The sequence below is a fragment of the Aptenodytes forsteri genome, unplaced genomic scaffold, assembly GCF_000699145.1.
Source record: "Aptenodytes forsteri isolate BGI_AS27 unplaced genomic scaffold, ASM69914v1 Scaffold99, whole genome shotgun sequence".
NCBI lineage: Eukaryota > Metazoa > Chordata > Aves > Sphenisciformes > Spheniscidae > Aptenodytes > Aptenodytes forsteri.
This window is the reverse complement of record NW_008795321.1, coordinates 942,088-966,742: the sequence shown is the minus strand read 5'-3', so window position 1 is coordinate 966,742 and position 24,655 is coordinate 942,088. Positions and strand designations below refer to the sequence as shown.

The following is a 24,655-nucleotide window of genomic DNA, read 5'->3' as shown; positions in this document are numbered from 1 at the left end:
AGCCATCCACTTTGCCTCTTAGTGTCATAAAAGCGGACATAGTCACATGCATCTTATTACAAGAAAAACAGTACATGTATTTTCTGAGCAGTCTAGGGGATGCATCCCAAGCTGCAGACTCACTGGTGCTTAATTTATGCCAGTGTCACTTATTGTAAGTCATTAGATTAATTAAAATAGAAATTTTTTATTTATTCAAATTACCTTTTGACTTTTCTGTTCTAGCAAACCAAAGCTTCCTCCTTTTCAAGAGCCTGAGAACTGACCCACTCCTGATTTATTTGCTTCAGTCTCTTGTCAAATAGCAGCCGTCTGCTTCCATGCGTCTGTAAAACAGTCATCCATTTGCCTTTTCTTCATGTCCATATCTGCCCTGGCTGGTAGAAAGCTGTGAGCTGCAGCAGCTTGCCTTGGAAAATGCTTTAGGATGATGCTTGGTGGGAATGTTTACGTACAATTAGAGGAGCTTACTGATTTTTGACACCTGCTCCCTTTGTAGAATACTAAATTCTCATTATCATCCTGATAGCTAGGTATGTATCCTTAAGTGACTGAAATCCCACTAGATACTCATATCTTTCTGTTACAAAGGCTAACCTTCATTTATGCACTGTATTATTTTTTTTCCTGTTCTGTGTGTGTACAGGAACAAATACTTTCCAGTCTATGTACAAGTATTTGAGATGCTTAAGCCATAGTTACCATTCTGTGGATCAATGCAACAACAGGCAGACCAGACTGTAAAAAAGTTATCTTGAGCCTGAAACTATCCATGCTTAACCCAACAGAACACTAATTCAGAGACTTTTGCAAGGGTCAGACTAGATCTCAGCTATAGCTTTTTACTTACTCTGATAAGTGTCTAAAAATGTGTTTTTGATGTTTACAGTGCTGCTGTAGTTCTAGTATATGCTCTTATTTTGTGTTCATATGAATGCTTGTGAATAGGCTTCCTTCTCAATTCACATTGTTGTCTTGTTATGAGAAAAAGAACAAAGGAAATCTCAATGCTTTGACTGTAGTACTGCAGAATATCATTATCATCATTGTTGCTATCATTGTTGCTGCATCATTATTGCAGTATTGACAACATCTAGATGGTCCTTTTCAGTGCTTTGGGCTACCATGTGGCAGGGACTTTAAAGCCTGCTTCAGGGAATGACTTCAGTCCCCAGCAGCAGCAGTACTTCTTAAATGTGGAACAACTGCTTTTCTTTCTTTGGATGTTGCAACGGACAGTGAATCTGTGTACTTGCTTCAGAAATTTTGGCCATTATTATCTTCCAGATTTTGAGCTGAAATCCTTGTTGGTGTTAAGCCTTTGTCTACACTTCAATCATTGGGCACAAGTCTGTTAAGAAAACTTCTGCCTCATAGAGAAGAGGTAGTGCATCCACCTTAAAATCTTTGTGTAGCTGTTACAAAAGTTATTGTGATACCAGCACATGAGTTTGCGTGCTTTGACTTGCATCTATGTATTATGTGTGTCTGGCAATCTCCATTAACGCCAACCCACTGGGATTTTTTTGACTATACCGTCTAATGATTAAGGAATCAAGAATGAGAAAGATAGGTGTTATGGTGGTTCAGAGAAGAAAGCTTTTTGAGGGTTTTTTTGCAGTGATCATGCAGATGGTTTTGTTTCCATATACACAAGTACAGTGGACAAGGCAAGGGAACTTCTTAAGAAAGCATCCGAATTCCTTATTGATGCTGTGCTCCCGTAGCAGTATGCGTGCCTAAGGCCTTTTGGCTGTCTAGGAGACTGCAGCTGGTTCTAGCAGGAGACAATGTGGTCACAGTACACACTTCTGGCTGGGCTACAGTATTACTACCTCTTTGGGCAAAAAGACATCTGCCCACAGGAGACTCCAGCTGTTATGTGGGCTACCAAAAGCTCATCACAGCTATCCTGTTTCCTAAATTGGTTCACCATAGAGCGCCACAGAAAATGTCTATTTCTGTAATGTTATTTTGGTTTAAAAATACTACTCCCCAGGCAAAACATGGTACTCTTTACAGCAGGCATATAGGAAGCAGAACTGTTGGGAGATCTGAAGTTACAGAACAAAACTCTAAGAAAATTAAAAACTGCCACAAATTTCACTCTACTCTGCTCAAAAGGGCAAAATGTATGAATTTGCCTTTGCTGCAAGCAAATAATGCAACATGTGTTATATTGGTGGGGGTGGGTTAAATAAAAATTTTACAAAACCAGAAAACATCTTTGGGCATTGGAGGAAAATGCTGAACTTAATTTTGTAATGTTTGTGGATTCATTAGGGACAGCCACTGGCGTCTTGAACTTCTGAGATTCCAAAGGATGAAGGGCGCTGTAGAAATTTGAGTTAAGTAGGAAAAGTAAGTTAGGATCAAAAGATGCTTTTGAATTGTAACTGATTCACACAATTTGTTGTAAGAAAATGCTGTTTTCATGATTGTTATTTATGTTTCCTGCAGTAAAGCAGCTGGTAGATACAGGGGAAGGAAAAAGAGCACATGTGGGGAGAAGGGACTTCTATAACTGCTGATTTTGGTGAAGCATAAAATAAGCTAAGAAGAAAGTGTATTTAAAATTTCCAAGTTAACTTCATAGACCTTAGTGAAAAGTGGGACCTGCTTACTAAAATTTTTTGTACAGCTTCCATCTCATTACTATCTCAGGCAATTCTTCTGTAACTGAGATTTTTTCAGATTGCGGTTTATAGTCTTCCCTATGAGATAAGAAAGTTTATCAAGCTGTAAAAAACCCACCTTCAAAAACAAGTTAGGCAAGTGTAATGGACAAAATACAGGAACTTGGATGTTTTGTTGAAGAAAATCTTTGCTTTCTGCTTGTGTTAGAAGTGAAAGTTAAAGATACTGGTCTGAAATAAGGATGCGTTTTACTTGAGCGTTGAATATTTATTTTAATCATTAGTGTAAAAGTCTTAAAAGTCTGGGGATCAGTCTTAGTAGCTGGAAAGGGTAAAGAAAAAAATGATATTCTGAAAAAGCTTGAGTATTGTTTTTTCTCTAAAAATATGTTTAAGTCTCTGTTTATGTTTTTTTTTCTTCTGTTTTTGTTTTGGGGATGAGTGTTTGTGGTTGGTTTGGCTTTTGGGTATTTTTCCTGGCCAAGTGGGAATATGTATAGCAGCAAGAAACAGAAGTAGTTGAATCCTTCGCGAAGTGATGAAAAAATGTATTGTCTGAAGTGTAGCGCTGAAGAAGTAATGGATTTGTTCTTCAGCTTCTATGTTTTATGGTATTTTTCTGAATTTCTTGCTCAATAGATTTTGAACAATAGAGTTTAATTTCCTAAAATAAAATGTTGATGAAATCAGTGTGGGGATGTAGACATCTACAGTTCTCTAAATCTGTTTTTCTGGAATTTTTTTGCTGGTTTTTGTTTTGCAAGATACCCAGATTTGCTGATTTGTGGAGCATGCTGACATTGGTTTACTGTGAATTTAGTGGAGGGCAAAGGAGAAGGGATTGGAAGACCAGCTTAAAATGCTCATGTATTTACAATATTTAGTAGAATGAGCGCGCTGTTAGGAATTTGGATTTTGTCTTGTCATAGTGAATAATTAGCCTTGCATTTGAAATTATTTAATAATTGAAACTTAAAGGGCACTTAAGACTGCCGTTTGAGATTGGTCTTTTGATATTCTGCTCTCCAGAGCTTCATTTGGAGGCCAAACAATTACATTATGATAAATGGGATATTTATGGGTTCTAGTCCCAGATTCTCATCCTGCTGCTAGTTTTACAAGCACACAGATCTTTTTGACTGGCAGGGAAGATTTTGAAGGCTCAGTCTTAATTACAAGAAATACAAGTCATTACTTTGAGCACACCTTTTTTAAAAAAAAATAAAAATCATTAGTCTGCAAAATTTAAAATCTACCATTTTATTTGATCTAGTATTTCTAAAATAATTCAATTTGCTTAACATCGGTGAGTATTGAGTTACATCATCAGCTTCTCAATTGTCTTTCTATTTGTTTGACATAAGCGTAATTTTTTTTAATTTGCAGTTTTGAGAAATGCTATCAAAATGTAGCGTTTATACTGAGTTGAACACAATTTTGCACTGCAAGAGTTAAATATACATACTGGGGGTTACATTACAAATAGAACTATTTGAGGTACTTAACTGCATGAATCAAATACAAATGAATCCCAGTTGTGTAATTTACAATGCTAATTCACAGCTAAATTATTTTTTACTTTCATTGTGGCATCTGCAATTGCAGCACAATTATTTGCTATGGTGTACTATTTAAAATCAAACTGAAGCTTGTAGTCTCCATGTTTCTTGTATTTGAGATCTGTTTATATGAGCTCTTTATTTTAAGATGTTCATTTTGAAAAGAGCACAAGTGAAAATCCTGGAAAATGCTTTCAAGTACGCCTTTTATTTTATTTTATGTGAAAACACCCTGACAATTGCACAGCTCTTGGTTTTAGGGTGGATGCTCACAAATAATCATAACTTTGTAATAAAGGTAAATAAATCAGCACACATACTAGCAGGTGTGTTTTGGGGCAGGAGTGGAAGTAGTTTCTGTTTTTGAAGTTTCCACAATCACTTTGCTTCCAGTTGGTTTTAAATGAAATTTTCCTATCTTATCTGTAATGTGCCTATATATAAACTTGTGTGCACTCCTTCAAAATTATTACAGAAAGATAAATAACAACCCCTGTGTTACAGTGCTAGCATGCTAAACTTTGTTTTTGCTTCTGTGGATACAATTGCAAGCTACCGTTTCAAACAGGGGACAAAGGGCTCATTCTTAGTATGGCCTGAAAGCAATGGTGCCTGCCTGCGTGTGCTCTCTCTTTTCTTTGCACTTGCACAAGTGCTGGTGTGATTCTGCCATTCCCTGAAAAAGGTCCTATGGAAAATCACTGGTTTTTCTGCACATTTGCTCCCTAAAATGGCTCATAGTGGGGTTAAATAAATTCTAGACCTGGCCAGATTGAAGGAATGAGAGTTAGGACTTCACTTTGCAATGACAATTGACTGTTACTTTGTGTCAACTCTGATGGAAAGCCATAATAATGAACTTACTTAGATACAGCACTTAACTAGTGTTCTCTGCTTTTTTTTGTCCTGTTTAGTCTTAATGATTTTTTTTTAAGTTTTTTGTTGTCTTTATTGCTATGTTTAAGAAACTGCATGCCACTTTCAACTGTCTAGGTAATTGACTATGAAGAGGAAACAGAAGAAATAACAATACAGAGTTAGCAAAAGTGTGGATCTCAAAATTTAGGGCTATAGCTGTGCTTTTTTCCTTTTTGATTTTTCTTTATATAGCTTTTCTTCATTAAAAGAAAATAAATTGAAAACTACACTGATACTATATTATAGGTGCAATTTTGAATGAGGACACCAATTAGAGATGTTTCATGTGGTTGTAGTAACATATGCAATTGAATTGTATTTAGTGTGCAGTAGTATTTTAATTTTTCAGTATGAAAGAGTGAAAATATTTAATGATTTGCTGTACATGTATGATTTTGCAATCTGTTTGACCATTGGCAGGGTAATTCTGCTTTTCAGTTACCACCTAAATTTATAATTAGATTATCGAGTATTTTCAGGAAATATTAATAGTCGTTAAAATATCTTAGATTAAATTTGACCCAATGTTTATCTTCATTGTCATTTCTTTAAGGCCTTATTGAATTTGAAGAATGTAACACATCCAGTGCAGTTGAAGGTGAGTTGTTGTAGCATAGTTATTTACATAAGAATGCTGTGGATAAGGACCTGAAACTGTGGAGTGAAGGGTATTCAGTGTGTGAATCTGTATAACTTTAAAGTACTCCAGTAGACTAAACAGCCGATTTCCTTTTGAGAAACAAATTTCAGTAAAAATAAGACCTATGATACTTTATAAGACTAATGCACAAAGGTCAGAGAATTTTAATGTTTCCTATAAATATACTTTGGCTAAGACCCTGTCCTTGCTGAGGTTTGGATTTGGTTCATTTATGACTGTGTTGTAACTTAATTTACAAGCGTCAAAATATGGCCCAGGCTCTTTCCATTGTTACCATGTTAGTTATACCAAGCCTAATGCAGTGTTGTGGTCGCAAAGCCTTTCTTTGTTGGCGTCGCTTATTTTGCTTAGGGGATTGTTTTAAGTGGTTAAGAACTGCTTTATTTGCATAAGCTATGTATTTACTTTTGGGACAGAGGAGTTGACAGTATAGCTATAGCAGCCGACAAATTTTAAGTTGCCAAGATTGCAGCTGAGACTTAAAATCTTTTTTGACTGAACCATGTTCATGTTCAGAAACTACTCTCATACTCCATTTGTCATTGTTTTGGGCTGCATAAGTCACAGAAAGAAGATAAAGCCCAGACTAGCATTTAAAAATAATTTTGGAGCAAATTCTGTCTCTATTAATATATAAGATATGGCTGAGTTTACAGCTACCTGATTTGAGAAGTTTTGAGATATTTAACCCTGAAAATTTCTAAGAGTGGAGAGATTCCTTATGTGCTGTGTAATGTATTTCTGTAAAGGGGAATATAATGATTTTTTTTTTTAATGATGTGCTTGAATTGTCAGTTGTTAAATTTTGGAAACCAAATTATTTCCACCATTTTGCTCAAAAGCATGCTGTCAGTAGTATCATACATCAAAACAAAATTGTAGACTAGTTGGATCAGATGCTTGCACTTAGTCATTTTGTTTGGCAGTCTGCTTCAGCAAAAATTGGGAGAGAAGCAGACGTGACAGCAAGTCTGATGAATATTTAAATGTATTTTAATTTTAGTACATTAAATGGGTATGAAAGCAAACTTTTTTCTGTGCTGTAGCTATACGTATCCAGTGCTAAAAACAGGGAAGAAACGACAGAGGGGAGGCATGGTTCCAGACTCAGTGAGAGCCAGCCTTAAAGCTGGCTACAGCACTGGGAAATCATGAACTCAGTGTCAGCTGGAAAGCCAGGAGATGTTCTATTTTTTTTACAGGACCAAGACGCTACTTCTTAGGAGAGGCAGGGGCTTGCAGCTACTGGGAACATGCAGGGAAATAACAGGGTGTTGAACTGCAGTAGCTGGGAGAGGCAGGGTTCAGTTTCTGATCCAAGTGCATTGGCTATTCAGGATTGTCCGGAGCAATAGCTCCTGTTGAGTTTCTGTGAGCAGAGTCCCTTTCCTCAAAACTGGCCATACGCCCATTTTCTATTAAAAAAAGTGACAGTCTGCATACCCAACTTGGAGAGTTGGATGTACAATGCAAATCAGTTTTATAAGGACTTATGTTATTAATGTGTTGAACCATATTTTAATTTAATTTTTTGATTGGCATGTTACTTAATAACAATTTGGAATAATGTTCCCTTAGTTTGGCTCCATACTTATCTCTGCTGTTAGATTTTTGTATCACTTGTGGCAACATTTAAAATGTATTGGCATTGGTATGCACCTGTGTTTGACATTGATAAATACGTAGTTATCTCTTTGATCTTCAGACGAAAAATGTTTCTTCCATAGGGATAAAACCACGGAAGAGGAAGCCTTTTGGTTTATCAGGAATAATGAAAAAAGAAAAAGATACTGAATCTGTGTAAGTATATTTCAATCTTGAAGCCTTGTCTTGTATGAAAACTAGTAAAAGTATGGGGATAAACATTAGCTCATGTTTAACAAAAAAATGGGTTTATAAGAGAAGTTTAGAGGAATGCTATGAATATGGAAACATCACAGCTATTTAAGATTTTTGTAACTAAGGATTTTAAGGAAATGACATAAATGTATTCGTAGTAGTCTACTCATGTTTCATTCTTTCCTGTGCACAGGTAAGTAGTTCTCCCTTGTTCTACATTTGAACATTGTAGATAATGTGATTCTCATGTGTACTCCTAATGAAATAATAGCTCTGTACATGGAAAAAGTACTGGATGCTTGTGTTTGCAGAATTGAAGCTTCAGTTATTCTTTCATTAGAAAAACTTTTGTGTACAGTATCAAAGGACAGGAAAATCTTTGAATGTTTTTTCAGTACATCATGTGCACGCTCATTTCTGAAAGACCATCATTCTAATTGATGGCTGATGTCCCAGCTATACCTTTTGCCATATTCATTGCATGTGCTCTGTCTCCAAGGAGTTAAAACTCTCCAGAAAGTGAGTCTGAATAAAAGTTCTTAGGTGGGTTTGGTCACAGTCTACGTATTAGTAGTTATGATCACTATATTCCAACATATTTTATTTTCATAATTTCTAGATGTGTTTTCTCAATAGAAGTATTTGATTTAACAGAAAATACTTACAATTTGACAAACTTAATATAGAAATATTCTCAGAGGCAACATCTGCATACATACTTTTTAAAATCACTTTTAAAAAATATTTTACCAGCCTTAGTTTTTAATATAATGCTGAAAAATTAATGACCTAAGAACTGCAGGTGCTAATTACTTGCACATACAAAGTGTCTTATAGCTATTTTTCTTTTGGTGTTTAATTTTAATAGTGATTAACTTCTAAACCATGCTTTTTCTTCTCTCTTTTATGATGCCTTTAGGGCTCCAAGGTTTTTGGTGGTTTTAAGTCATTCCTCTGTATTTCTGTTCTTTCTGTGATTTAGTCTTTCCCTCACACTCTCCCCTGTACTTTACTAAGCTGGTGAAAGAAGTGTTGTATATAGTGTGATTTTGGTCAGCAGTAATCTGAGAATACTATTTTGTTACAAAGAATTATTTTTTCTGATGAAGGTTTAGTTTAAAATAATTAAATTTTTATAAATATGATATTCATGTTTTAAACAGCTTTAGTGCCTGTTTTAAAAGTAATCCATTCTCTCTGGAAAGTTGTTCACTACACTTTTTTTTTGTGATGCAAAACTGTTGCAGTATCAAATAGCAGCAAAAAAGTATGTTCGATCATTTGCCTTTTGTCTTGCATTTACTTAATTACAAAGTAGTGATTTTGATAGTATTGAGTACTGTTGTATGTTGAATGCTGTAGCTGTCAGCTTTTCTTGTCCAATAAAATAATTGTTTTGCCACCATGTGGGTTATTACTCAAGCTAATCTCATGTCGTGTATGTTATAAACCTCCTTGCAAACCAGGCATCTCCTTCCCTCCATTCTTTGGCAGATGATGAAATCTAATCTGGCCCCAGCAAAGATTTAGGGCTCTTAACAGTAGTTTTCTGGAGCCACTAAAGGCCTGGAAGCTCCAGATTAACTCCTCTCAGGTATATGACTCAATGTATCCTTACTCAGAGATCATGGTTTTCTTTGACCTGTAGCAGAAAGAAAATTTTCTTAGGCACTGAGGGCTGAAAACGGGCTTCTACACTATGTGAAACACTTACTACAATGGATAAGCATACAAAGGTAGAATCTGAATAGTTTTCTAAAAGCTGTTTTTTCCTGAAGACATTTTATTTAACATTGAATGATAATATTAGTGTCTCTTTCTAGAAAAAAATTTGTTTTTCATGGCACAATGATGTCATCAGAAAATATAAATCGGTTCAGCTACTCTCAACTGGGAAAAGAATTTGCCTCGCTTTCAACAAGTTGGACTGAAATTCGATTTATATTATTTTATTTGTTTCTATTTTTACACACAATACAAAAACGAATAGATTCTGGGGTCAGGAAGAAAGAAGTATGATGGCATGGTATTGACCTCCGATGTTACACATGCCATGGGCCTTTACAGCGATTCTTGCATTAATCCATAACTTCTAAATGAACTAGAACATCACAAATAAACAACAGAGGATTCATTATGTGCTTAAGTAAAATATTCTAATAGTTATTTATGATCTCTTAAAAAAATTTATTGCTAGTCTAAATTTTGTCTGATTTCATCTTCAGCTGATGATCCTGTTGTAGGCTGTACATGATAAAACTCTGTATCATCAGAAACCTCTCTGCACATAGAGGTCAAGTCATTTCTTAATCTCTTGTTAAATTAGGCTGTAAGCTTGTTTAGTTTGTGTAGGGCAGGCTTTCCACATCTAGAAAAAAACTCATGGTTTGTAGGCTTTTCTGTTTATCAATACAGTTTTTAAAGTGTTGACACCTAAACTGGATGTTGTGTCTAGTAATGGTTTTACACAGGGAAATACCATACTATGACATACTGCTATACAGGTTAATCAAGGATTTCACTTCTTTTTCTAACCACTGCTTTGCATGATTTGGTTGGTTTAGTTTTTATCTGCAATCCTTAAATTCCCTTACAGAATCACCATTTCCTGAAATATTACCTTATACTAGAAGCACGACCTAGTTCTTTAATCTTAAAAGAAAGATCATGCATCTAGTGATGTAAAAGCACATCTGTCTGAAACCTGATGTCCTCGTTTACCACTTCACCAACATTTGCAAACTATTGAGTTTTCCTTTGTATCTTGAGAATGGATCCTGGGAGGTGCTATTGGTGCTCCTCTGAATGATACTAGATCTGCCGTTACTTTTTGAGATCTATTAGCTCAGTAATTTTGAAAATCTTCATTATGGGCTGAATTACCTTCATTGTAGTTTGCCTCACATCCTTCACATTTCTTAACTTTTATGAACTTCAGGCTGTCTTGTTTGAGTACAGACACTTTTAAAAACCACATGTGAGAAAATCTGTAGATTTTCTGTAAAGCTTTAGAGAAAAGCTCTAAAATAGCTTTTAAAATAGGTCTTTCTATTGCTATGAATTCAGTTTAGCCAGCAGAGGGAGATAAGACGTAAGTCAATTAGAAACTTGGTCACATATATTTTCTTTTGTGAGGCCTTTCAGAGGAGACGGGATCCTTCATCTCACTGTCAATTCCTTAACAAGCTGTACTGAATTTCATATTAATGCTTCCATGTTAACAAGTTTTTTACCTGTTTTTAAAGACACTGCAGTTTTTACATTTAACACATTTAGCCTTTCAGAGAAGATAACTTAGATTGCAATAAATTTGACTTTTTTTCCTCATTTTTCTGTAAGTGCATGTTTAGGATGTTCAGTTTGATTATATAAAAACACTGTTGTTCAGTTACACTGGCACTTACAGCTTTGTCAGGATGCAAATTAGAGAGGACTTGTATGCCTCTCAAGTATTCCCACATTCTGTAAATGTAATTGCTTCTGCTTTTTGCAGACATCAGAGAGAATCAGTGTCATTCTTTTTTTTTTAAATACTACTGCTTAAATCGAAGTTATAGTGGAAAAATATAACACTTGTGAATAATGTGCTTGCAATCACTGCCTTTCTGCTGACGATTTTTTTTTTTTTAAGTGCTTGTTAGGAGGGTACTCTGTTATTTTTTCCGGCATCTTCTAGTGCTTGACTGCAACTGTGCTTGACAAACACAAACTAAGAATGAAATTCCAAAAGAGAGAAGCTCTGAATTCCTCTAAGAATAGTCTTAATTTCTTTGGGAACTGGTTATTGTCCAAAATGTTTTGCAATTGCATGTGGACTATTTCATTAGGATTGGTGACTTCTACTTGTTGTGCACATCGACCACAGAGACCTGAGTCTTAAAGTATATTCATCCAGAATATAGTGTGGTACTCCTGGCTTTCCTTGATTTCCTGCCCCCATCCCATGATGTGAGTTTGCTTTTTCAGCATTTATTTTGAGATTTTCTTCTGCGGTGTTTTGAGCATAAGCTTTCAGCTTTTATTTAAATCTCACTCAGTTGAATGTGGATTATTTATAGTGAAAATTTTAACAGAGTCTGAGAGACAAAAGGGTTAAATGCAATGTTTCAAATTAATTGAAAATATTAAAGGAAGTACCAGAGCTGTATGAATAAAATAATTTGTGCAATTTATAACTGTATATTTTCTTCCTTTTTTTAATAGGGAGTGTCCAGATGCAGACTCAGTTGTAAGTAGACTTATTTCCAAAACAAATGCATATGCTAATATTGTCAAGCACTACAATGTGATGAAACTTAACTTACATACAGTCCCTGCAATGCATTATTTATCTGATAGAGGATTTAGTATTTTGATAACATAGTTGAAGTGTTAATTTTGCTCAGTACATAATCTTTAGCAGTATATACAAATATGTGTCAGTGATACAATTATATTTCCTAACAATTTTAGGTTTTAAACAAGATGTTTTTACTGCAAGTATTTGCTACTTTATTTTTCAAGTTAATAGTTTAAATTGCTTAGCTAATAGATTTGAAGTAAGAAAAAGATTCAGTTTATTGTGGACCCAATTTTGCATCACCATATTCCTCTGCTTACTACTGTTTCCTCTGAGAAATCCTTCTAATATCAATGGGGTTCTGCTTTATCACTGGCAACGGAGTGTAGGAATATACTTTTTAAAATATGGCTTTAAATGCAATATCTCTAGATGCACTTTATTAATGACCTGGTTTTCATTGCTGTCAGTTTGACCTGTGATACGTCTTACAATTTTATTTATTAAATTTAAATAATATAGTTGCAAATTGAATTGGTATGTTAATGCTTTTTTTATTTCATTAGTTGAATTTTTTTATTTCATTAATTGAGCCTTTTCTTTTTATCTAAACATGTTTATAGTCTTGAATTATATGTAACAGAGATTGCAGCTCCCTATAGCTATAGTAGGGAATAATTTACGGAATAATTTAAGTGATTTTCTGTAGACGGATTTGTTTTTCTGTTCATTTATTTAGACGTCAATTATATTAAACAATTTAAGTTTCCAAGTTAATCTGTTTTGTGGATTTTCTTTTTTGTGTTTAATATCTGGGAGTTTTAGTACCTAATATTAAAACTTCTTTTGAGAAACTTGGTTTAAAAAATCTAGTAGAACCATTATTCTAAATAAGAAAAAGTAACTTTTGCCACATAATAGAACTATATGTGAAAGAACAGCCTTGTAAGCATCATCAAGACAGTTATTTTATTCTGTGCAAAGTCATCTTGATTTAGAGCAAATTTCTTTTCTTGGGTACATTTAAAGTTACTTTAGAATTATCCCTATAATCACCAGGCTTTCCATGGAAATAATATCTTTTGACACTTCAGGTTGAGTCACTGGGGTGAACCACAACGGGGTTTGACTTGCAATGTTTATTTTCTTCTTTGCTTATTTTGGTCTCTACATTTTTTTAAAATAATTAGTTCAAAATATTCAACTGTAAATGTGTCTGACATTCTTTCTGGCTGCATGAGGCACACCATATGATCATCTAAGTTAATTGTTCTGTCTAGATGCAATTTATATTTGGTTAAAAAAAAAGACCTGACTTTCATAGTGTCTAACAACAAAACTGATATTTTTGTTGCATTCTCTTTTTTTTTTTTTAATGCCCAACATTTTATGACTGCAGTGGAATTTAAAATTTGGTCTGTCATTTCTTCTTGCTTTTTACAAGCAACAGTATTTTTCTGAATGGTAGAATGCTTTAACAGCAGAAGCCATTGCTGTCACTGTCATGAAAAATGATGCAGCATACCATAGATGAGATTCATTTCACCCCTTACAAACAAGCACCCCAGAGTGTTTTTACATTTTAAGGTTGGTGTCCTCTTCTGGAGGGTCCCATTTCAAATGTTTTTCATTTTTCTTGTCTTTTAACTTAAAGATTTCCATTCTGTTTAATTTTTCAAACTTGATCTAAATAGTTATAGCCATCTATATTGTTATCTCTATTTGGATTTGTTTTGTATGGATCTTTGCAATAAATTACACATTTCAAGAAATTGAACTTGGAAAAGTATTATTGCAAAAAAAAAAAAGAATTGAAAGCAATTATCATTTGTGTTTTGATTGCTAGAAAATACTGAGGACCAAGCTCAGAAAATTCAGCTTATTTGAGGTGTCCCAATTATGATTTTGGTCAGCTTTAGTCACTCACAGAAAATCTGTCTGGCTTTTGTATTATTAACATGATCTTTCTTTAAAAGGTGGCTTTTGTTTATTTGTCAAGAATTATAATTGTGTGAAAGGAATGTAAGAGATAATCACTCTATAATTATTTATAACTATAAGCACTGAGGTAAATATATTGAAATTTTAGGAGTTAAGGGTCCAGTAAGAACTGACTTCAATACTTCATCTACCAGTTCTACGTGATATTATGGATCTTTGAACATACAGTTGTGTAGTCAATACCATTAGGGCCTTCTCTCTAGTCCAAAACATATAATGCAGTGTGTTAGAACTTGTATTCTGTTTCCAGAAAACAAAACAGTGAGGTGGTCCTAAAAAATGTCTTTTGTACCAAAATGGAAGCTCTGAAATTTATCTGTGGCAAGCCATCTGCTTATGCTCATCCTTTTTGTAGCTGCCAGATTATATATATTGGAAAATGTGGTGCATTTGAATAAATTGTTAATTCCTATCAATAATTTTTTGTAACTGCTATAAGAGGTTTTTATGTGCTCATGAGTAGGAAGGCAGCTGTGAATTGAGAACTGGTATTTGTTAAAAAGGTTGACCACTTCAGTAAGCAGCCTCTGTTTGAATACAGATGTCATGAGATTTAAAATTCCTGTGTTGTTATACGTCAATCTACACATGTAACTGCCATTAGGCTAAGCCTTGATAATTAAGAAAAGTAGGAATTTAACTGTGTGTACGCTAGAAAGAAATAGCAACTGAAGTCTGGCTCTGTATGTATTTATTACCTATAAAGTTTTTCTAAAGGCAGAACTAATTGTCTTGTTTCCCATGGGTTTGCCATGTCTCTAGGGATGGTCTATAGGAAGATATGAGCTCTAGTAGAAACTTTTCTTTTGGGGAAGCATTTACAAGGTTCCACTTGTGTCCAGTAAGATCTGGATTTGGATTGCAACCCTTCCGTTGGTTGGGATACTTGCAGATCTCCTTCTTCTACTTGACTGCCTATTTTCATGAAGACTGTAGTAACATAATTATCTTTGAGCCCTCTGTTCTGTCTGTCAAATCCATTTGAAATTGTCCAGTAAGTTCAAAAGTAATTAAGAAGGGAGCCACAGATGCACAGAACATAATGCTGAAACTTTTTTTCATAGGAAACTGGAATGCAAACAAATATATCGAGGCATCCAAAACTTTTCATTAACCTCTTTATATATGAGTGTAGCATAATTAGGGTTGTATAGATTGAATTTGGAACCATCAGACTCTAATTAGTGGAACACAAATGTAACCTTATATTTAGTGAAATTCAAATGTTTTTCTTTATTTGCATTTTGTAATGTTTAGTTCTGGCGTATTTTGAATAGCTGCCATTGATACAGGGTATGAGGCTTTGTAGCCACAGCACAAGACGGGGGCACCTTGAATACCCTGTTTTTCTTTCTTTCTGCATCTCTGGCAATGGAAGAAACTGGCTGGCTACTCTCTTCTTCCATGTCTTTTGGGTTAATAGGCACCCTAAGGAGACAAGGCTGATAATATGTAATAACTGTGTCTTAATCTAAGGATATACCTGAGTCAAATTTACATCTCAAATACGTCAAAAGTGGAGAGGCTCTCTTTTCTCTTGTTCCAGGCTATGAGCTTCAGCTGCTTACTTTGACTTCGCTGCGGTCCTCATCTGGATTGCAGGAGTCAGTCCAGTTCAGTAAAATGGTAGAAAGTTCATCTGGCAGAAAAAGAAACAGTGAGCTGTTCAGCTGCGCTGCATCTTGAAGCATACCCAGAGGAAAACTTGATAAGGAGCTCTCATAACCACTGTAGATATCCCAGGAGAAGAGAAAATAGAAATCAAGCTGAAATGTAATGAAGGTTCCTTTGCTTCTTGATCGATGACCGACCTGTAAGCAGTGCTAACGTTGCTGAGGAAGGGCCAAATGAAGTAGCTAGACTGCAACATGCTCCACATGTTCCTCTCTTGTCCTTTGCATGTAGCCCAGAGGAGCTAATGACATGGTAATGGTATGGCATCTTCCATTTGCTTTTGGATGACAGATGGAACAGAGCAAGGAAACTGAGACAAAGTATTCACCAAAACTCAAACAATAAGTTTTGGCAATAGAATGCTTAGTGCTCATGCTTTTTGTATAGGCAGTTTTACTTTGTTATTTATTATGTCCTTATGTTTTATTTCTTTAAAAAATTATTCACCCCAGAAAGTCGTAGAACATACTAACGCAAAGACAGAGTTTTAAGCCCTAAATTTTTAATGTATATTTAAAACTATATAATACCTTAATTAGTAATGTGTTATATTACATCTGCAAACACAGGGAAAACTTTCTGGTTTTTATAGCTATATGTTTAATTGCTTAAGAGAACCTCTGAAAATGTGAAACTTCCTTCCAAGGAAGTCCACCTTTCCAGTTACTTCTGCAGAGTTCAATTCACATCCATATTGAGCCTTTTTTTTACTGCAAAGACTACAAATAACGTGTTTGGGTACGGGGGCTAGACCAGACCTTCATCCCCACCGTATTAATAACTACTTCTTACAGAAACCCAAAGTTTGCAAAGATCATCTTCCTCTGTGTTGAAGTTCAAAAATAACACGTTTACATGAAGGTTGTGGTTTTTTCCTCTGATAAGCATGGTAGGCAAATCAGGTCTTGTCTGTATTCTGTGCCTGATACTTAAAAGACGCACTGTTATCCATGACATAACATACAGTTCTGTAACTGTAGGAGTGTTGAGAACGGAGTAAGAATCAGTCAAGTAAATGTAAATGCCTTCATTAACATCAGATTCATGAATATGTATCTCTCAAAATGCTGTGTCCTCTACCACTGTTACAAAATCTAGATTAGTAAATAAAATTCTGATGTTTCAGAAAGCAGAACCGTTCAGCTGTTCAAAATATTGAAAACATTTTGAAATTACTACTTAACTTGTAACATTTTGAGGTACCGTTTTGCTTGTATGTGACACAATTTGTCTTTGTCAATACAAAGATACATTAAGTATCTCTTCCACCCTTTTCTTCTATTGGTTTACAAAAATATATACAAAGATACATTAAGTATCTCTTCCACCCTTTTCTTCTATTGGTTTACACAAAAATATAAATTCAGTACCTCATTGATGAAAGTAGAAGGTGTTTTAAGAATGATCATAAATTGGTACAAGATCAATCTGAATCATTGTATTTCCAGCTTTGTCAAAGTGGATGATTTCTGACTGTATACACTGTGTAAAATCAGATGTTTTAAATTATATGTATTTAAATTTTAGAAATAGGGGAAAAAAAGTACAAAGTAAGTGTTCTGCATGGTGTTAGAAAAAAGTGGTAAAGTAGGCCTGCTGAAAAAGAAGCAAGGAATTTTTCAGTTCCTGTGTTCAGAACTCAAGCTGTAAAGCATCCATCTCTGTTATGTACGTCTTAACTTTGACTTTTTGTCTGAAGTTATGAATACAGACTACATGGTAAAGTGCCATTGCTGAGGAATAGATGATTCAAGTATCTTTGTAAGATCAGAAATAATTAACATGAAAATATTAAGAAAGAAATTTAATATGCTAAGAACTTTAAGATCTTAGTGCTTTCTCTGGATTTACTTTATCCTAGAGATTATTCAGTAAATTAAAAATAATGCAATGAAAATAACTTCTGAAAACTAAGTTCTTTCACAATTTTATCTCAAAACAGTGAGATTTGCTAGGTATTTTGTGCATGTTGTGTGTGCCCAGTAATAATATCCTTTACATATATGGCCCAGCTGGAAGAAAAACTAAATGTTGTATATTTAAAGATTTTTGTTCGTTTTCAATTCATCTTAACCATGAATGATCCTGATCTATTGAAAATTGCCTAGTATGACAACTAAAATAATTTCAGAATTCAGAAGTTGTAGTATTGTAGGAAAATGTACCTACCCTCTCGCTATATGTTTTTGTTCTGTTTACTTTGATGTCAAGTTTCATTAGTGTTTTTTGGTATATAAACAAGGTCAGCCTGAGGTCAAGCGTAGCTAAGAACCCTGATTTGAGCAAGTAGAGCTAAGGTACTGGACCGTGTGATCCTACTCTTATTACTCTTTTTTGTTCAGTTCTTTTTCTCCCCCCCCCTTTTTTTTTTAAATCAAATAGCAGTGAAGTCCAGATGTTACAAGTATTTCAAGAAATTGCATCTATATGTTCCATATTTTAAAGTTTGAGCTTGAAGATTATTTTTTGGCCTTAGTTTGATGCGCTTTTTAATTTGGTACAGTATTACATCTCCTATACAGGATTATATTTCTTACTCTTTTTAGCAGAAAGTTTGATCTATGTTTAAATTCATTCCATTTAATTTAGAAGTGCTAGATTTAGAAAGCTGTACAGAGGAGAATCTTTCTTAGTAAAATATCAGTCATCCCACTTGTGGTATCTGTAAAAGGAATAGAGAGGCAACTACCTTTTTATGTTCATCTTCCTCTGTAATTCAAAAGCTATTCAAAGTGAATATTTCTTTAAATTTGGCTTCAAATTTTAGGTGAAGTCAAGTGGTTCCTTGCTAGTCCACTTGAAGTCTCCACTGTAAGTCATTTTGTTATATCTTGTGACTTATAACAGCAAGGTATATTTTGGCCATACTGTATATATCTCTATTAGTCAAACTGCCTGCCGGTACCTACTTTCTGGTAGAATAAACTGATTGGTACATTAGAATAAATCACTTTTCTATATGAATCTTGTCATTTTTATAAGAAATTTGTAACTGGTGAAATCACTACATTTTGAAGGCATTTGGGTTGTGGTTTTTTGTAATAAACTTAGTGAGGTATCTGAGCAGTTCACATCGACTAACTATGCATACGAAGTCATGAGTGGGCTTTTCTGTTCTGAATGGGGAAAGTATCTGTGTATCCAAGTTTACCCCTTTTTATATAATATAAACGAGTGTGGTTTTTTACACGTTTTTTAAATTTAGATTATTATATTAGAGATTTGTTTCTGCCCCAAAACTTTTTTTATGAAACTAAGTGCTTAGCTAAGTGTTCTAAATTATTTTAACATATTTCTCTTCAATTTATATTTAACTGCCTGCAAGAACTGAAAAATGAAACTAGTCTGAAGTTCCCAGATGCTTACTAGCTTTGAAAATCCAGGGTGGTGCTGGAGATGTGTAAAGGAAAACTTTGGAACCCGATTTTGAGAGTTGTATTTGTTTCATCCATGCCTTTTAATTAATGTGGATGTTCTTCACTAAAGCAACAGTGCAGGCTTGCTGCCTTTTCAAGGGGGGAGAGGAAGTTGCAACCTGTGTAACCTGGAATGTGTTTACTCACATATTAAAGCATTGACTAGGAAGGGTTTTGCTCCTGCACCATCGGAGCCTCCAGTGACTTAGCTGAGAGAATTAGAAGTAGAAATTGGGAAAATATTTGGGACCAAGAGAATTGTAGGCTTATTTAACACTCAATAGTAAAGCTAAAATGCTTCTGTTGGTTTCTGACCTTTTTGATAGAGTACCAGTGAAAGCAGATGCATCCAAACTTGCCAGTTTTCATAGGAAATTTGGAGGTAGTTTTGTTGTGTTCTGTTCCTGAGGTATCTTGTCACGCTAGTTCTGAACTACAGATCATAACTTGAGATAACTGTAATAATTAATGGTGAATAACAATGACTTTCATGAGCTGTCATAATCAATTTTTAATTTGTCAATGATATAAAATTCAGTCTGATGTAAGAACAACATGGTTTTTTAGTTATTTGTCAATATCGTAATTTTTGTTGTTGTTTTTAGAACATTCCTGATGTAGATGATGAAGGATACAGCATTAAACCAGAAGCAACACAGGATATCCTTTTTACTATTATTGTGCCAAGTTATTTGATGTCATTACAATTCTTTGGAGAGTGGAAGTACTGATTAAAGTAAAGGAAGATGAATGACATTCATGCTTATGTTGCAACCTTGTATTCTTATGTTCATAGCGTCTGCAAAATGTACAAAATTTTTTCTATCTTAGATTTTGTGTGTGTGCGAATGTTAAAGATTAGATCAGATGTCTTGGGAACTTTAAGAGGATGGGTTTTCTCTGACAGTAAAAAAACAACATAAAACAAAAAAAACTGAACAAAAGGTTTAAGGTGACCATGCAGATCTTTCTCCTTGAAAAGCTCTCAGAGAGTTTGTAAAGTAAAGTTTGTAAACTTTTTTAAGCATACGGAGTGGTTATCTGTACTATACCTGCACCCTCCCACTTTTTTATAACACCATTAAAAGGATCGGGAGCTCCAGCAGTCTAGAAATAGAATTTCTGTTGCTTAATGAAGTTATTACACCACATGCTGTTTCTAATTGGTGCTTCTAGCTTTTATTGTCTTTTTAATAATAGCTTTGCTATACAGAATAGATTTTTGTTATGAGTCATTTTTTATGGAGGCTCGTGATTTTTCTCTGCTCTTCCTTTGAAGGAAAAAATTCTTGTCCTCTTTTTTCCTCCCATCAGAAACAGAAGGAAGCTTTACTTAAGAGCTGGGAATAATTGCTGTAGATCTAAGCAAGCCTACTATGTTAGCAAGATAGCTCATTTTTGGAAATGTGTTCACTGAGTTCTCTGGGTACTGCAGATAAAAGGTAAACTTACGCTTTGCAGTTACCTTAAATTGTGAAAACTTTTAAGCCGTTAACAGCACCTTAAAGTGGGCCAGTCCATCATCATAGCTTCTCTGTTTTCATTAACTTTGCAGAATATGCCTCTGTTGCCCCCAGTGAAGATTCCTGTACCGATAAAAGCAGTTCATGTTAGCTCCTATTTACAAAATTGATATAAAAGTGAAAGACTTTAATCCAGTTCTGAGAGGGGCATTATTTCATTATTTGCATATATTTATGAAAGGGAGAGAAAAGTGAAAAACATTCATGCTTTGTAAATGATTCATCTGAGCATCCTTTTCTACATTATCCTTTTCGTTGTGAAACAATAGGGAAGGCCATACATTCAGTGAAAAATCTCTGTGATTTACAATCCCTGTCAGCCAAGTAGTACTTCAGCTTCTGAAAATCTTGACCAGATTCAGGAATTCATCAGTTCCCTTCCTCTTTTCCTCCCTTAGCCTCCAAGAGTGGGTATTTATTCTGTTGAGGAGAACTCTTGAGGTGATTTGTTGGAGGACGTTATTTTACCATAATGTCAGTCAGTCTTAGTAAGTCCACTCTTAAATGTTGGAAAAAACACTACAAGAGCCGCCTGATTCGTAGGAAATGAATCTCAAAACTCAGTGATAACTTTCAAGGCGAGATCTTTTGGTGAAATGAAAAATGACTTGTCTTTGAAACTTTCTTTTCTAGATATGATCCGTTTTGGGGGACAGATACGCTGTAGGATGAAGACATGGTGACTTTTTCCTCACCACGACTCAGGGATTCTTGCAGTTGAAATGGATTTGGAATGTCTTTAGGGTTCAGGTTTTAATCTTTGTCAGGGAATAGTTTGAAAAGATTTAATTCAAATGGCTGGCACATTTCCAAGTGAAAATAACAGAAGCAACGTATAGAATATGTATGCTCCCCCTAGGTGGTATGAAACTTTTGTGTTTAAGTAGAGGAAAATTTTCAAATTCTTTCTTGTCAAAACAAATGCATCTTTTTAGATGCATTAGCATAGGCCTTTCAGAGCTTTTGTTCAGTGCAGCTCCTGTGCTTATAAAGAATGAAGGCTAAATTCATCTGTATATTTTGCTTATTTTGAGGGCTGAGTTGTTGTTGTGGTTCTTTTTTTGCCAAGGATGACGGTGCTTTAAGCAGCTGACATTGTTCACTTTGCTGGGCAGCCTTCTGTGTAACTGGCATCCTTTCTTGCAAAATTTTCAGTGCCACCCTACAAAAGGGGCAAGTAATCAGCTGCCGCTGCTGCTGCTTCCTCTACTGTTAATGCTTGGTACAGATACCATGGACATTTCACTGCTAATTAAAAAGGCTAGGGCTTTCCTTCACTTGGTTTAAAAGGATTTCTACATTTTTCATATGTGTGTTAGAATCCTTGGTTGAGTCTTACAAATCATAAATTTAACATGCAGAAGTGTTGCTACTGTAGAATCTATAATTTATCCTGATGCCTTCAAATACACAGTTCAGTTATACGACAGATATTGCAGTTGTTATACATATGTTATATGATATAATGCCCTTCAGAACAGAATACTGTCATGAAGATGAATGGAATATAAAAACTAGATTTTAACTCCCGAGTTGTGAATTTTGGACAATGGATATATTTGATCTGTATAAACGCACAAAGAGGTTAGGCAGCATTGTTTATCTGTGGTGTTCACTTAATATGAGCATTTTGTAGAGCATAACTATGAATGGATTAAGCAGGTGAATTTGAAGTACTTCCACCTTAACTGAGAAAAACATACCAAAGAGAACCATTTCTATTCATCCAGTGATTCTGACTCTGAAGATGATGAACCCAGGAGGTTCCATGTAGAAATAAAACCTGTCCAGCCAAATAATAGCTCTCAGTATACCATGCCTTCCTTGGATGAATTAAAAGTATCTATAGGGAACATCACTCTTTCTCCAGCAATATCTGTAAGTTATTTTGTTCCTTGTATTTTTAATGCGTAGAAGAGAAAAGTGGTAAAGAATCTGTAGTGTAAACATATATTTTACTGTTCAGAATTTATTCTAGGTTCAAGTTCAAGGATTCTTTTTTTTTCTTGTGCACTAGGTCATCTTTGGTACACTTTATTGTAGTGTAACATTAAGTAATTCTCCCTTCGCAGATTTTAACTTTTCTTTGAGTCTTGAGAATGCTCAGTCCTTGTCTTTCTGCTGTTGCCACCACAAGACATTTGAATACATTGTGGAGTTAGCTGAGCATGGCTTTTAACATAGTTTACTAATTAGTATTCAATAATATACAAACCTTTAAAACAGGTCATATAATGTGGTTACATGTAACATTTACAGTGCAGCTTTATTGATGTATTCTGCCAATCCACAAAATTATCCTTTATACCATGGGATGGTATTACAAATAAATAGTATTAAAGTATGCTAGGACAACATTCAGATCAGAATAAGAATGGCTCTGATTTTATAGAAAATATTGTGCATAACATATTAAAATAATAATGATGATTGTTCCCTCCCCCCCCCCCCCCCCTTTTGAAAGCAGAGACACAGTCCTGTAAGTACAGAATGGCATTTTATTCAAATTTTTAGATTAAATCCAAGTAAGTGTAGTATGTGAGGGAAGTTATTGGGAATTAGGAATGTTTCTTTTCATATATACCATGTCATATATAAGCTGTTTAATTTTACTGCCCAGCCTGTAAAGGCATTTAGTAATACTGCTCCCTTTGTCAGCTCTACAGTGTTTGTTCCTGCCTTTTCTTACTCGTTCCTGCCTTTTCTTACTGGTGCTGGTGTGGCGGGTGTGCACTGGTTGCTCTGTCCTGGCTCATGTTCTGGTCTTCTGCAAGCTCAGAATGTTTTGTCTATCACTGAAAGCAAAGTATCGCATAGAAAGTTGAGTGGAAATAAGAACACTGGGACTATTAAGCATTTTATTTAACAGTTGGTAAAAGAACTTATTCCTTTTTTTTTTTCCCGTTTCAGGCACAAATGAATCGAAATTCATCCAGTAAGTGTGAATCTTTAACTTTTAGTCTATTCATCTTAGTTGTTTAACATAGTGTGAAAGTAGATTTTTTTTTCAATTGTTGAAGAAATAAACTTCTTAAGTATCTGTATTTTAAATAGAAAAAAATATTTCATGTGTCAGTTCTAGATACCTCTTCTTTTTCTATATACTCGGCTGTTCCCTATGCTGGGAAACAGATAAGGCTGTCTGTGACAGTAATGAGGAACACATCCAAGAGCCAAAGGGGGGACCCCATGGAAGTTCTTAAACCCCTTCCACCCACTCAAGTTTAGTATGATCCACAACCAAAAAAGCACACTCTTTCTGTTTTATAGCCAAACACATAAAAGGTGGCCATGGAGATAGAGGACAGAGCATTAATCTCTATCCTGTAGGGTTTTTTCCCAGTGGGAAACCAAGCCAGATTTGCTGAAGAATAATATTGATGTAAACAGTATAATTTAAGGAAGACATTTCAAGTGAACAACACTTTCTTCCGAAATGTATTGCTCTATGTAGTCCTTTCCTATTAGAAGGTATTTCAGGAGTATCTGAATTTATATTATCAGAAATAATGCATTTTCTCTTTTCCATTTTAATAAGTCATAATTAGTTCTGAACTGCAACTGTTAATATTTACTATATTTTTATAATGAAGCTGCAATTTTTATTTTAGACTGTCACAGCTTTGGTGATAATACTGTGTCTTTTGCTTAGGTGAAGAGTTAACAAAATCAAAGCTTTCTGCTCCAACTAATGAGTAAGTTCAAATTTAAAATTCTGTCAAATGCAGTTTTGTGGGAATTTGGTCTTATTTTGATCTAAAACTCAGAAACTCACTGGAAATACCAGCTGACTGCTATTTTAAGGCAGGCATCTATTGCATCATAAGAGTTAAGGATTACTTATGTAACAATAGAGATTTCATTTGTTTTCCCCTTATAATGCATTTGCTTCATTGTGGTCTGTCTCAATTGATATTTAGAATCATAGAATAGTTTGGGTTGGAAGGGACCTCTAAAGGTCATCTAGTCCAACCCCCCTGCCATGGGCAGGGACATCTTCCACTAGATCAGGTTGCTCAGAGCCCCGTCCAACCTGACCTTGAAGGTTTCCAGGGATGAGGCATCCACCACCTCTCTGGGCAAGCTGTTCCAGTGCTTCACCACCCTCAGCATAAAAAATTTCTTCCTTAGATCTAGTCTCAATCTACT

General features: G+C 34.8%; 1 protein-coding gene across 1 annotated transcript in view; it reads left to right on the top strand.

Annotated features, from left to right (window-relative positions):
• Positions 1-24,655, top strand: part of FCHO2 (FCH domain only 2) — an 86,647-nt gene that overhangs the window by 33,181 nt on the left and 28,811 nt on the right. The window contains exons 8-15 of the mRNA XM_009279929.2: positions 5,667-5,711; positions 7,502-7,574; positions 11,817-11,841; positions 19,589-19,643; positions 22,206-22,384; positions 22,974-22,985; positions 23,417-23,441; positions 24,159-24,201. Coding sequence (XP_009278204.1) covers positions 5,667-5,711; positions 7,502-7,574; positions 11,817-11,841; positions 19,589-19,643; positions 22,206-22,384; positions 22,974-22,985; positions 23,417-23,441; positions 24,159-24,201 — 457 coding nt within the window. The remainder of the gene's footprint in view (positions 1-5,666; positions 5,712-7,501; positions 7,575-11,816; positions 11,842-19,588; positions 19,644-22,205; positions 22,385-22,973; positions 22,986-23,416; positions 23,442-24,158; positions 24,202-24,655) is intronic.